The sequence below is a fragment of the Salmo salar genome, chromosome ssa07 (assembly GCF_905237065.1).
Source record: "Salmo salar chromosome ssa07, Ssal_v3.1, whole genome shotgun sequence".
NCBI classification, from domain to species: domain Eukaryota; kingdom Metazoa; phylum Chordata; class Actinopteri; order Salmoniformes; family Salmonidae; genus Salmo; species Salmo salar.
This window is the reverse complement of record NC_059448.1, coordinates 39,096,389-39,110,140: the sequence shown is the minus strand read 5'-3', so window position 1 is coordinate 39,110,140 and position 13,752 is coordinate 39,096,389. Positions and strand designations below refer to the sequence as shown.

Sequence of the window (13,752 nt, the reverse complement as noted above, 5' to 3'; positions counted from 1 at the left end):
TTATTTGTGCCCTGGTCCTATAAGAGCTCTTTGTCACTTCCCACGAGCCAGGTTGTGACAAAAACTCACACTCATTCTTATGTTTAATAAATGTATTGTATAGTGTGTGTGTGGGAGGCTTACAATGATGGCAAAAAACAACATTTGAGAGTGCGCTGACCCAGGTGCTAGAGTGGGTACGCAGTGGGAGGTTGAATGTTTGAAGGGGTGCGGGACTACAAAAAGTTTGGGAACCACTGCTATAGTGCATTGGCTTTGATATTACCTGCAGTAGTATCTTTAACATTACCTTTAAAGGCCCTGTGTAGTCAAAATTCAGTTTTGCCTGTGTTTTATATCATTATTGTACAACAGCTGATGAAACAAAAAATGTAAGGGTGATTTTCTTTTAATCAGTGTTATTTCCTGATAGTTTCTTGTTGAAAATACAATCTACACAGGACCTTCTAATCAGCACGTTTGCATGGGCGGGAGTTTCGGCTTTCCATGGTGATATCACCATGCAGTAAATTGATAGCAGAGAAATAACAAAGAGAGTTCCAAACCTCTTTTTTAGTTTTTTACAAATTTATTTCATCATCATTTAACCAGGTAGGCTAGTTGAGAACAAGTTCTCATTTACAACTGCGACCTGGCCAAGATAAAGCAAAGCAGTGCGACACAAACAACAACACAGAGTTACACATGGAATAAACAAACATACAGTCAATAACACAATAGAAAAAAGTCTATAAACAGTGTGTGCAAATGAGGTAAGGCAATAAATAGGCCATAGTGGCAAAATAATTACAATTTAGCAAGTGATAGATGTGCAGAAGATGAATGTGCAAGTAGAGATATTGGGGTGCAAAGGAGCAAAAAAAATAAAATAACAGTATGGGGATGAGGTAGTTGAATGGGCTATTTACAGATGGGCTATGTACAGGTGCAGTAATCTGTGAGCTACTCTGACAGCTGGTGCTTAAAGTTAGTGAGGGAGATATGAGTCTCCAGCTTCAATGATTTTTGCAATTCGTTCCAGTCATTGGCAGCTGAGAACGGGAAGGAAATGCTACCAAAGGAGGAATTGGCTTTGGGTGTGACCAGTGAAATATACCTACTGGAGTGCGTGCTACGGGTGGGTGCTGCTATGGTGACCAATGAGCTGAGATAAGGCGGGGCTTTACCTAGCAAAGACTTATAGATGACCTGGAGCCAGTGGGTTTGGCGACGAATATGAAGCGAGGGCCAGCCAACGAGAGCATACAGGTCGCAGTGGTGGGTAGTATATGGGGCTTTGTTGACAAAACGGATGGCACTGTGATAGACTGCATCCAATTTGCTGAGTAGAGTGTTGGAGGCTATTTTGTAAATGACATCGCCGAAGTCAAGGATCGGTAGGATAGTCAGTTTTACGAGGGTATGTTTGGCAGCATGAGTGAAGGATGCTTTGTTGCGAAGTAGGAAGCCGATTCTAGATTTAATTTTGGATTAGAGATGTTTTATGTGAGTCTGGAAGGAGAGTTTACAGTCTAACCAGACACCTAGGTATTCGTAGATGTCCACATATTCTAAGTCAGAACCGTCCAGAGTAGTGATGCTGGACGGACGGACGGGCAGGTGCTGGTAGCGATCGGTTGAAGAGCATGCACTTAGTTTTACTAGCATTTAAGAGCAGTTGGAGGCCACGGAAGGAGTGGTGTGTGGCATTGAAGCTCGTCTGGAGGTTAGTTAACACAGTGTCAAAAGAAGGGCCAGAAGTATACAGAATGGTATCGTCTGCTTAGAGGTGGATCAGAGAATCACCAGCAGCAAGAGTGACATCATTGATGTATACAGAGAAAAGAGTCGGCCCGAGAATTGATCCCTGTGGCCTCTCTGCCAATAACAACTAATTGTCCGTTTTCCCCTCCCGACTCAGACCACTCTCAGCAAAAGTCTTGCATAAGATATTGCTTTTAGCAAAAAATCCAATTCCATCCTATTTGCTACAGATTCTTATGCAAATATTCTAAAGTCTGCATAAAACAATATGCGCATTTTCCTACCAGAGATGTCTTTCCATCAGACAGACTTTTTGCTGGTAAAAGGCTGTGCGTGATGACGTAGTGCACATACAAAAAAAACGTTAAATTCCCCTGTACCGAATAAAAAATATAAGTTAAATGGGTTTCCATCACATTTTCAAATCTACTGATGGTTTGATCACAAAAACTGTTGCGTTATATAGAAACACTCTGGTCTTGACACATGCTCTCTAGCCAGCAGCTCACAGATACAGTGCAGTGCAGGTAGGCTACCTTCAATGTCTTATGAGATTATGGATAAAAGCAATATTATTTGTTTTTGTCAAACGGCAGTCAAACATCGATCATCATGTCACCAGAATAAGATCCTCGATATTTATTGGGAAGCAACATCAAGCTCATCACCTTTGCACTTTCACCCCCCTGTGAAGTTCATCATCATTTATTTAATATGTAGCCTAATAAACGGCATGCTTTCCCGAGTCGTAGTGGGAGGACCACACACCATGTCTTCGCGTGACTCCAAGTTTACTTCGATATGATGCCTAATAGTATGTCAATATTTGCTCATTAAGGCCGTTCCACCACCATTTCTCGCATAATACATTTTACCGACACAAAAAAGGTACCCACCGGTCGGACAAACAAATTGTCTGTCGGCATATTTATAAAACTATACCGGCATTTCCATCAGCCCGGTCGTGACTGTTTTTATACGTCAGGTAATTCATCGCATGAAATGGTTGGATGCAAACATGGTTTGTAAGGTACTTAATTGTTACCCAGAAATGATCTGATATTCATATAAAAACGGCTGCATTTGGCCTTTAATATCTCTTAGTGGACAGGCCACAAACACTGTCACTTGTCTGAATAGGATAGAGGCTGGTAAGAGCAGGCCAAAATGTAATCTCTCTCTAGTTTCCCATCTGTCTCTCTCTCTCTCTCTTTCTTCCCCCTCTGTCCCCCCCCCCCCTCTCTCTCTCTCTCTCTCGATCTCTCAATTTCAATTTCAATTCAATTCAAGGGCTTTATTGGCATGGGAAACATATGTTTACATTGCCAAAGCAAGTGAAATAGATAATAAACAAAAGTGAAATAAACAATAAATAAATCTCTTTCTCTCTCTATGTCGAGTTCCTCTCTAACACATTATGGGCTTAATACGTGTTTGATGTAGACAACTATTTTATTGTGACTTGGTCCGAGCTGGCAGATGTATCCGTTTGTCTGTGTGTGCGTGTGTGTGTGTGTATGTGTGTGCGCGCGCGCGTGCGCATGTGTGTGTGTGTGTCTACGTGAGTCTCATTGCTTTCTCTGGTGTGTGTGTGTGTCCTCTCTTTTAAGAAGTCTGCCCCCAGGAGGAAGTGTGGAGCATGTAAGATCGTAGTCCACACCGCCTGCATCGAGCAGCTCGACAAGGTAACACACACACACACACACACACACACACACACACACACACACACACACACACATTGCAATTCTCCCTTTCAACAAGTCAATCTGATAAAGCACACCTGACGCTACATCCTTACCATCTCTCACTGCCTCCACCCTCTCCTTCTCTCTCAGATTAACTTCCGCTGTAAACCAACGTTTAGAGAAGGAGGCTCTCGCTGCCTCAGAGATGTGAGTCAGCATCTGATGATGGTGTGTCTCTGATATGTGTGTGTGTGTGTGCGTTTGTGTGTGCATGTGTGCGTGTGTGTGTGTGAGAACTACTGTATATGTCAGTCTCTGACAGCTCTCTTTCTTTCCCTCTCCCTCGTCCCTGTCTACTGCAGAATATGTTGAGGCATCATTGGGTGCACCGGCGCCGCCAAGAGGGGAAATGCAGACAGTGTGGGAAGGTAAGACTCACACCTACTGTACACCTGAAGGATATGCATCCTGGATATTGTGTATATCTGGATGAATAACATGATTCATCCTGTGTGTCTGGTAGAGCTTCCAGCAGAAGTTCTTCCACAGCAAAGAGATTGTGGCCATCAGCTGCTCCTGGTGCAAACAAGCTGTGAGTAGTGTCTTGTGTGTTTCTCTGTGTGTTTGTATGTGTGTGTGTGTTTGTGTATTGGGGCTGTGTGTGTGTGTGTGTGTGTGTGTTCTTCTCTATTAGAGTGTCTGTATGAGTTAGTAGAGGTACCTACAGACCCCTAACCCCCATCTCCTCCCTCTCTCCTCTCCTCCTCTCCTGTCCTCCCCCTCAGTTCCATAACAAGGTGACGTGTTTCCAGCTACATCAGATTGAGGAGCCCTGTTCTCTGGGGGCTCACGCCGGGGTCATCGTCCCCCCCTCCTGGATCATCAAAGTCAGGAAGCCACAGGTGAGAACACAACACACACACGAACACTGACACAGATTCACACACGCAGGTAGCTCAACCGCAGCTTAACCACAGCTTAACCACAGCTTAACCACAGCTTAACCACAGCTTAACCACAGCTCAACCACAGCTTAACCCTTAACACACACAGTCCAACAGGCAGCCTTCACGTCACATCACAGCCAGACAGCCAGGATTGGAGGAGACCCACATGCTTGGGCACACACTCATTTACAGACTCCTTTACCCACTCCTTTACGCATCCCTTCACACACTCCTTTACACACTCATTTACAGACTCCTTTACAGACTCATTTACAGACTCATTTACAGACTCCTTTACAGAATCCTTTACAGACTCCTTTATGCACTCCTTTACAGACTCCTTTACAGACTCCTTTATGCACTCCTTTACAGACTCCTTTACAGACTCCTTTATGCACTCCTTTACAGACTCCTTTACAGACTCCTTTATGCACTCCTTTACAGACTCCTTTACAGACTCCTTTATGCACTCCTTTATGCACTCCTTTTCAGACTCCTTTACGCACTTCCTTACGCACTCCTTTACGCACCTCTTTACACAGTCCATTACGCACTCCTTTACGCACTCCTTTTAGAGTCTGCAGTCTCTTCTCGTTACTGTTAACTTCAATTGACCTCCGCATACACCAGCAGCTAGACAGCGCTGTGTGTGTGTGTGTGTATGTGTGTGTGTGTGTGTGTGTGTGTGTGTGTGTGTGTGTGTGTGTGTGTGTGTGTGTGTGTGTGTGTGTGTGTGTGTGTGTGTGTGTGTGTGTGTGTGTGTGTGTGTGTGTGTGTGTGTATGTGTTGTGTTGTGTGTGCTTCAGGGTTTATCTGTGGAACATGCCATAATGCGCTTCTCTCTCTCTCCCCTCACACAGAGCTCATTCAAAAACTCTACAAGGAGGAAAAAACGCACATCGTTCAAAAGAAGGACCAGTAAGAGAGGAACTGACGTGAGTACTGTTCTCTGTCCCTCTGTGGGGTGAGTACTGTTCTCTGTCCGTCTGTGTGGTGAGTACTGTTCTCTGTCCCTCTGTGGGGTGAGTACTGTTCTCTGTCCCTCTGTGGGGTGAGTACTGTTCTCTGTCCCTCTGTGGGGTGAGTACTGTTCTCTGTCCCTCTGTGGGGTGAGTACTGTCCTCTGTCCCTCTGTGGGGTGAGTACTGTTCTCTGTCTCTCTGTGGGGTGAGTACTGTTCTCTGTCCCTCTGTGGGGTGAGTACTGTTCTCTGTCCCTCTATGGGGTGAGTACTGTTCTCTGTCCCTCTGTGGGGTGAGTACTGTTCTCTGTCCCCCTGGGGGTTGAGTACTGTTCTCTGTCCCTCTATGGGGTGAGTACTGTTCTCTGTCCCTCTATGGGGTGAGTACTGTTCTCTGTCCCTCTGTGGGGTGAGTACTGTTCTCTGTCCCTCTATGGGGTGAGTACTGTTCTCTGTCCCTCTGTGGGGTGAGTACTGTTCTCTGTCCCTCTATGGGGTGAGTACTGTTCTCTGTCCCTCTGTGGGGTGAGTACTGTTCTCTGTCCCTCTATGGGGTTAGTACTGTTCTCTGTCCCTCTATGGGGTGAGTACTGTTCTCTGTCCCTCTGTGGGGTGAGTACTGTCCTCTGTCCCTCTGTGGGGTTAGTACTGTTCTCTGTCCCTCTGTGGGGTGAGTACTGTTCTCTGTCCCTCTATGGGGTGAGTACTGTTCTCTGTCCCTCTGTGGGGTGTGTGTACAAACTTGTTTTCTTTTGCTGACAAGGGGTAGACTCTTGCTAATATCTTTTGCTCCCATTAGGAGTCAAAGTGGCGTCCGTTCATGCTGAAGCCCCTTCCCTCCCCTCTGATGAAACCTGTTCTAGTCTTTGTCAACCCCAAGAGTGGAGGCAACCAGGTAAGTTAACCTATGATTCCTGACTGATAACCCTAACTGCTGGCCCACAAACCCCTAGCTACCGTCATCCCTGACCCTAACATCCTTCTCTCTCTCCGTGTCTCAGGGTACTAAGGTGTTACAGATGTTTATGTGGATCCTGAACCCTCGCCAGGTGTTTGATCTCTCCCAGGGAGGGCTCAGAGAGGCGTGAGTACTACACCCTGCATGCTACAACCTATTTCCCACACACTACACCCTATACACTATTTCCTACACCCTAACCTCTGTACGTCATGTCTCCCAGGTTGGAGTTGTACAGGAAAGTGCCAAACTTGCGTATCCTGGCCTGTGGAGGAGACGGGACGGTGAGAGAATGAACATGTTATTACTGTTTTTATTTCAATTCAACTGCTATTACTGTCTGTCTGTCTGTCTGTCTGTCTGTCTGTCTGTCTGTCTGTCTGTCTGTCTGTCTGTCTGTCTGTCTGTCTGTCTGTCTGTCTGTCTGTCTGTCTGTCTGTCTGTCTGTCTGTCTGTCTGTCTGTCTGTCTGTCTGTCTGTCTGTCTGTCTGTCTGTCTGTCTGTCTGTCTGTCTGTCTGTCTGTCTGTCTGTCTGTCTGTCTTCTGTCTGTCTGTCTGTCTGTAATGGCTCTGTATGTTTTCAGTGCTACTGTCAGGGATATTCAGCTCTTACCCCACGAGATCCGAAACCTTTTGGTTTTCTGTTAATTTTGCTAATTAATTGGACACACCTGGTGTCCCAGATCTAAATCAGTCGCTGATTAGAGGGGAACAATGAAAAAAGCAATGGAACTGGCTTCGAGGTCCAGAGTTGAGTTTGAGGGTGCTTGATGACAGACAGTGCAAATGTGTTACTGTGTGTGAACACAGCTCCCCCTGGTGACAACACACACATACATAGTTAACATGTATGAACATGTCCCAGGACCTTATACGTTATTCATAGCATTAGTGAACTTCATTAACAGAGCCCCATCTCACTCTCTCCTCTCTCTCTCTTTCACCTTCTCTCGCCTTAGGTGGGGTGGATCCTGTCTGTTCTGGATGAATTAGGAATGACCCCCCATCCGCCTGTAGCTGTACTTCCTCTGGGGACAGGAAATGACCTCGCCAGGACTCTCAACTGGGGAGGGGTAAGCTGCCCTCTGTGTGTGGATGTGCGTGTGTGTTTGTTTGCGGCGTGTGTGCGCCCGCACAGGGGTGTCATCCACCCATTATTTTAGAAGGGGCAAGAGGAACATGAGGATGGGGGGTTGTCCGGAGAGGGGCTGGAATTTTGCACTTTTCAAACACCTGAAACACTGTTCCCTGCAACATAGAGCAATAATCATTATGCCTAATTCTATGCAACAAAAAAATACAGTATGTTTCTGCATAGGTAATCTAATCGTACGTCTTTACCTGTTCGAATGTCATTTTAATGAATTATGCACATTGATTCTTTAGGAACATTTATGCCTTAGGAGTTTAGTACTACTGTCACACTGGTGTATAGTGTCATAAGACATTTTCATATTTTCTCAAGTCTAGCAACCTTGCCAGCAGGCATGCCAGCTAAGATAGTCAGACAAGCTACTCCAACTTGATTGGTAGCCTGAACTGCCTCGGTAGTTAGTAATGAGGTTGGGAGATTGGGAACCTATCTTGCTGGCTAGCTAAAGCCTACTTCATAAAATTGCTAGGTGGCAAGTATTACAGGGAAAGAACAAAACGTTTTCATTGTATTTATTCATACGTAGCTTGATCAAATGAATTTACCAACATACCTCCTGTGAGTCCTGCCCATCACCAGCAGCTCAAATCAAATCAAACACTGTGTTTGTGACTCTACACTCTTCTCTCCTCCTCCAATGACGATACTGTCTGCACGCGCTAGAGTGTCTAGCGTCCTGCCTAGCGTATCTTTGCTCCGTGTCGCACCTTGGAAGGAACCACTTACTAGGGAGAATAGGGGGTCGGGCTACTCTTTGGCTGGTCCAGTCAGTGTGCCCCCTCTGCCAAATACCGCTGACAAATATTTTTATAAATAATTTGGATAAAACGTGGGCTTAAAAATGAAGTTAAGTAATGAATTTAACATGTAAAAAGCAGAGGGGGCACGTGCCCATGTGTCCTCTATGCATATGGGTATCTCATTATGTTTGTACTGTAAACATTGCCCTCTGTCTGACTCTGACCGTGTATAGTCATCTTACTAACTACAGCACAGTCAACATAGTGGTGTCACGACTTCTACCGAAGTCGGTTCCTCTCCTTGTTCGGGCGGTGTTCGGCGGTCGACGTCACCGGTCTTCTAGCCATCGCCGATCCATTTTTCATTTTCCATTTGTTTTGTCTTGTTTTCCCACACACCTGGTTTTCATTCCCTCATTAGGTGTTGTGTATTTAACCCTCTGCCCCCCCCCCATGTCTTTGTGTGGTATTGTTTGTTTGTAAGTGCTTGTGCACATGTTGACTGGTGCGCGTCGGGTTTTGTACCCAAGTTGTTATTTTCTTGATGCCGTTGGTTTTGGAATTAAACTGCTCCGGCTATTACCTAGTTCTACTCTCCTGCGTCTGACTTCCCTGCCACCAGTTACACACCCCTTACAGAATACCACACCCGAATATGGAGTCAGCAGGAGCAGGTGCCCCTGGTATGGAGATCAAGGAGAGCGTCCAGGAACACACAGCGATGCTCCACCATCTCGGCGCCGCCATGGACTGCGTCGTCCAAGCTATGGACCGCTGGGAGAGACGGAGAGTTCCTCCAGCACCTCCACCAGCACAACAGGGGCCTCCACTACTCACTCCCCTGCACCTGGTTCCAGTGGGATTCACCTCACCCTCCCCGGGGAGTACGATGGGACGGCTGCCCGCTGCCAGGGTTTCCTGTTGCAGTTGGAGTTATACCTGGCAACCGTCTACCCGGCTCCTTTGGGCCGTGAGAGGGTGTCCGCCCTCGTCTCATGCCTCTCGGGGAAAGCCCTGGAGTGGGCCAACGCCGTGTGGGTGGAAGGAGATGCGGTACTGGACCACTTTGAGGAGTTCACCCGTCGTTTCCTGGCAGTCTTCGACCACCCGCCCGATGGCAGAGCAACAGGTGAACGTATTTTCCACCTGCGGCAGGGGACAAGGAGCGCACAGGAGTTCGCTTTGGACTTTCGGACCCTGGCCTCCGGAGCGGGATGGTACAACAGGGCCCTGATCGACCACTATCGCTGCAGTTTGCGTGAGGACGTCCGTCGAGAGTTGGCCTGCAGGGACACCACCCTCACCTTCGACCAGCTGGTGGACCTGTCCATTCGGCTGGATAACCTGCTGGCTACCCGTGGACATCCAGATCGGGGTCTATTGGTTCCATCCCCCAGCACCACCGCTCTGATACCCATGGAATTGGGAGGTGCTGCGCTCAGGGAGACCGGAGGAGGTTCTGTCTCGTGCACCATCTGTGGCCGCAGAGGTCACACTGCCGGTCGGTGCCGGGTTGGTTCCTCTGGGGGTCGAGGCAGCAGGCAGGGCACTCTGGTGTCACCCCAGGTGAGAAGGCACCATTCTCAGCCAGAGCCTTCTGTCGCACACATGTTTTTGTTCGTTACTTTTCCTGAGTTTTCCCCGCATTCCCAGCATAAGGCGCTCGTTGATTCAGGCGCGGCTGATAATTTTATTGACAGATCATTTGCCCATAGTTTAGGGATCCCCATCGTTCCTGTGGATATGCCCTTCCCAGTTCACGCCTTAGATAGTTGACCATTAGGGTCAGGGTTGATTAGGGAGGCCACTGCTCCTCTGGGCATGGTGACGCAGGGGGGTCACACGGAGAGAATTAGTCTCTTTCTCATTGACTCTCCTGCGTTTCCCATGGTGCTTGGCCTACCCTGGTTAGCTTGTCATGACCCCACTGTTTCATGGCACTGGAGGGCTCTCACGGGGTGTTGCGAGCGTGCTCTGGGAGGTGTTTAGGGGTTTCCGTAGGTGCTACTACGGTGGAAAGTCCAGACCAGGTCTCCCCGTGCTCATTCCCCCCGAATATGCCGATATACCACCCCATCGACGGGGGGATTGTGCGATAAATCTCCTGGTAGACGTTGCACTTCCCAGGAGTCACGTGTATCCTCTGTCACAGGCAGAGATGGTGGCTATGGAAACATATGTCTCTGAATCCCTGCGTCAGGGGTACATTCGGTCCTCCACTTCCCCCCGCCTCATCGAGTTTCTTTTTTGTGAAGAAGAAGGAGGGAGGTCTTTGCCCGTGTATTGACTATCGAGGCCTTAATCAGATAACTGTGAGGTACAGTTACCCGCTACCTCTTATCGCCACGGCGATTGAGTCAATGCACGGGGCGCGCTTCTTCACCAAACTTGACCTCAGGAGTGCTTACAACCTGGTGCGTATCCAGGAGGGAGACGAGTGGAAGACGGCGTTCAGTACGACCTCAGGGCATTATGAGTACCTTGTCATGCCGTACGGGTTGATGAATGCCCCACCAGTCTTCCAAGCCTTTGTAGACAAGATTTTCTGGGACCTGCACGGGCAGGGTGTAGTGGTGTATATCCTGTTGGGGTGTAGGGGGCAGTATTTTCTCGGCCGGATGAAAAACGTACCCAAATTAAACTGGTTACTACTCTGGCCCAGAAAGTAGAATATGCATATTATTAGTAGATGTGGATAGAAAACACTCTGAAGTTTCTAAAACTGTTTGAATGGTGTCTGTGAGTATAACAGAACTCATATGGCAGGCAAAAACCTGAGAAAAATCCAACCAGGAAGTGGAAAGTCTGAGAATTGTAGTTCTTCTTTTGATTCTCTATTGAAACTACAGTTTCTGTGGGGTCACGTTGCACTTCCTAAGGCTTCCATTGGCTGTCAACAGCCTTCAGAAAGTTCTTTCAGCATTCTCCTGTCACTGGGCAGATAATAGGAGCTCAGTCACTGAATGGACTGCCTGGAGACAAAGGTATTGGATATGCGCGATCCCGCGAGTGCGCCGTTCCTTCTTTTTCTTCTTGAATGAATATGCTATTGTCCGGTTGGAATATTATCACAATTTTACGTTAAAAATACCATAAAGATTGATTTTAAACAGCGTTTGACATGCTTCTAAGTACGGTAATGGAATATTTAGACTTTTTGTCTCTGGTATCGCACTTGCGCATTATGCCTTTGGATAAGTGATCTGTACGCACGAACAAAACGGATGTATTTGGACATAAATATGGATTATTTCGAACAAAAACAACATTTCTTGTGGAAGTAGCAGTCCTGGGAGTGCATTCTGACGAAGATCAGCAAAGGTAAGAGCATATTTATAATACTAATTCTGAGTTTAGGTGACCCCGAACTTGGCGGGTGTCTGTATAGCTTGCTGTGATGGGGAGCTATGTACTCAGAATATTGAAAAATGTGCTTTCTCCGTAAAGCTATTTTAAAATCTGACACAGCGGTTGCATCCAGGAGTAGTATATCTATAATTCTTTAAATAATTGTTATGTATTTTGTCAACGTTTATGATGAGTTTTTTTGTAAATTGATGTGCACATTCACCGGATGTTTTGGTGGGAATACATTTTCTGAACATTACGCAGCAATGTAAAATGCTGTTTTTGGATATAAATATGAACTTTATCGAACAAAACATACATGTATTGTGTAACATAATGTCCTAGGAGTGTCATCTGATGAAGATCGTCAAAGGTTAGTGCTTCATTTAGCTGTGTTCTGGGTTTTATTGACACATGTCCTTGCTTGGAAAATGGCTGTGTGATTATTTTTGTCTATGTACTCTCCTAACATAATCTAATGTTTTGCTTTTGAAATCAGACAATGTGGTTACATCAAGGAGAAGTGTATCTTTAAAATGGTGTAAAATAGTTGTATGTTTGAGAAAGTTGAATTATGACATTTTGTTGTTTTGAATTTGCCGCCCTGATATTTCACTGGCTGTGTCCCGCAGGTGGGACGCTAGCGTCCCACGTAGCCCATAGAAGATATTGATGACATTCTGATATACTCCACTACACGCACCGAGCATGTGTCCCTGGTGCACAGGGTGCTTGGTCAACTGTTAGAGCATGACCTATACGCCAAGGCTGAGAAATGTCTGTTCTTCCAACAGTCCGTCTCCTTCCCAGGGTACCGCATTTCCACCTCAGGGGTGGAGATGGAGAGTGACCGCATCTCAGCCGTGCGTAATTTCTGACTCCCACCACGGTGAAGGAGGTGCAGCGGTTTCTAGGGATTGCTCCTAATCTCAGCTTGTTACCTGTATAAAAGACACCTGTCCACAGAAGCAATCAATCAATCAGATTACAAACTCTCCACCATGGCCAAGACCAAAGAGCTCTCCAAGGATGTCAGGGACAAGATTGTAGACCTACACAAGGATGGAATGGGCTACAAGACCATCGCCAAGCAGCTTGGTGAGAAGGTGATAACAGTTGGTGTGATTATTCACAAATGGAAGAAACACAAAAGAACTGTCAATCTCCCTCGGCCTGGGGCTTCATGCAAGATCTCACCTTGTGGAGTTGCAATGATCATGAGAATGGTGAGGAATCAGCCCAGAACTACATGGGAGGATCTTGTCAATGATCTCAAGGCAGCTGGGACCATAGTCACCAAGAAAGCAATTGGTAACACACTACGCCGTGAAGGACTGAAATCCTACAGCGCCTGCAAGGTCCCCCTGCTCAAGAAAGCACATATACATGCCCATCTGAAGTTTGCCAATGAACATCTGAATGATTCAGAGGACAACTGGGTGAAAGTGTTATGGTCAGATGAGACCAAAATGGAGCTCTTTGGCATCAACTCAACTCGCCGTGTTTGGAGGAGGAGGAATGCTGCCTATGACCCCAAGAACACCATCCCCACCGTCAAACATGGAGGTGGAAACATTATCCTTTGGGGGTGTCTTTCTGCTAAGGGGACAGGACAACTTCACCGCATCAAAGGGACGATGGACAGGGCCATGTACCGTCAAATCTTGGGTGAGAACCTCCTTCCCTCAGCCAGGGCATTGAAAATGGGTATTCCAGCATGACAATGACCCAAAACACACGGCCAAGGCAACAACAGAGTGGCTCAAGAAGAAGCACATTAAGGGCCTGGAGTGGCCTAGCCAGTCTCCAGACCTTAATCCCATAGAAAATCTGTGGACGGAGCTGAAGGTTCGAGTTGCCAAACGTCAGCCTCGAAACCTTAATGACTTGGAGAAGATCTGCAAAGAGGAGTGGGACAAAATCCCTCCTGAGATGTGTGCAAACCTGGTGGCCAACTACAAGAAACATCTGACCTCTGTGATTGCCAACAAGGGTTTTGCCACCAAGTACTAAGTCATGTTTTGCAGAAGGGTCAAATACTTATTTCCCTCATTAAAATGCAAATCATTTCCCAACATTTTTGACATGCGTTTTTCTGGATTTTTTTGTTGTTATTCTGTCTCTCACTGTTCAAATAAACCTACCATTAAAATTATAGACTGATCATTTTTTTTGTCAGTGAGCAAACGTACAAAATCAGCAGGGGATCAACTA

The 13,752-nt window shown here is 46.7% G+C and overlaps 1 protein-coding gene across 6 annotated transcripts in view; it reads left to right on the top strand.

The window, feature by feature from the left end:
- Positions 1–13,752, top strand: part of LOC106609217 (diacylglycerol kinase iota) — a 52,178-nt gene that overhangs the window by 25,259 nt on the left and 13,167 nt on the right. For 5 of the 6 annotated variants that reach the window (XM_045721966.1, XM_045721963.1, XM_045721961.1 and 2 more), the window contains exons 4-13: positions 3,354–3,428; positions 3,582–3,638; positions 3,794–3,859; positions 3,955–4,023; positions 4,217–4,333; positions 5,239–5,313; positions 6,139–6,234; positions 6,341–6,423; positions 6,521–6,581; positions 7,257–7,370. In XM_045721966.1, coding sequence (XP_045577922.1) covers positions 3,354–3,428; positions 3,582–3,638; positions 3,794–3,859; positions 3,955–4,023; positions 4,217–4,333; positions 5,239–5,313; positions 6,139–6,234; positions 6,341–6,423; positions 6,521–6,581; positions 7,257–7,370 — 813 coding nt within the window. The remainder of the gene's footprint in view (positions 1–3,353; positions 3,429–3,581; positions 3,639–3,793; positions 3,860–3,954; positions 4,024–4,216; positions 4,334–5,238; positions 5,314–6,138; positions 6,235–6,340; positions 6,424–6,520; positions 6,582–7,256; positions 7,371–13,752) is intronic. The other variant, XM_045721962.1, reaches the window with a different exon arrangement.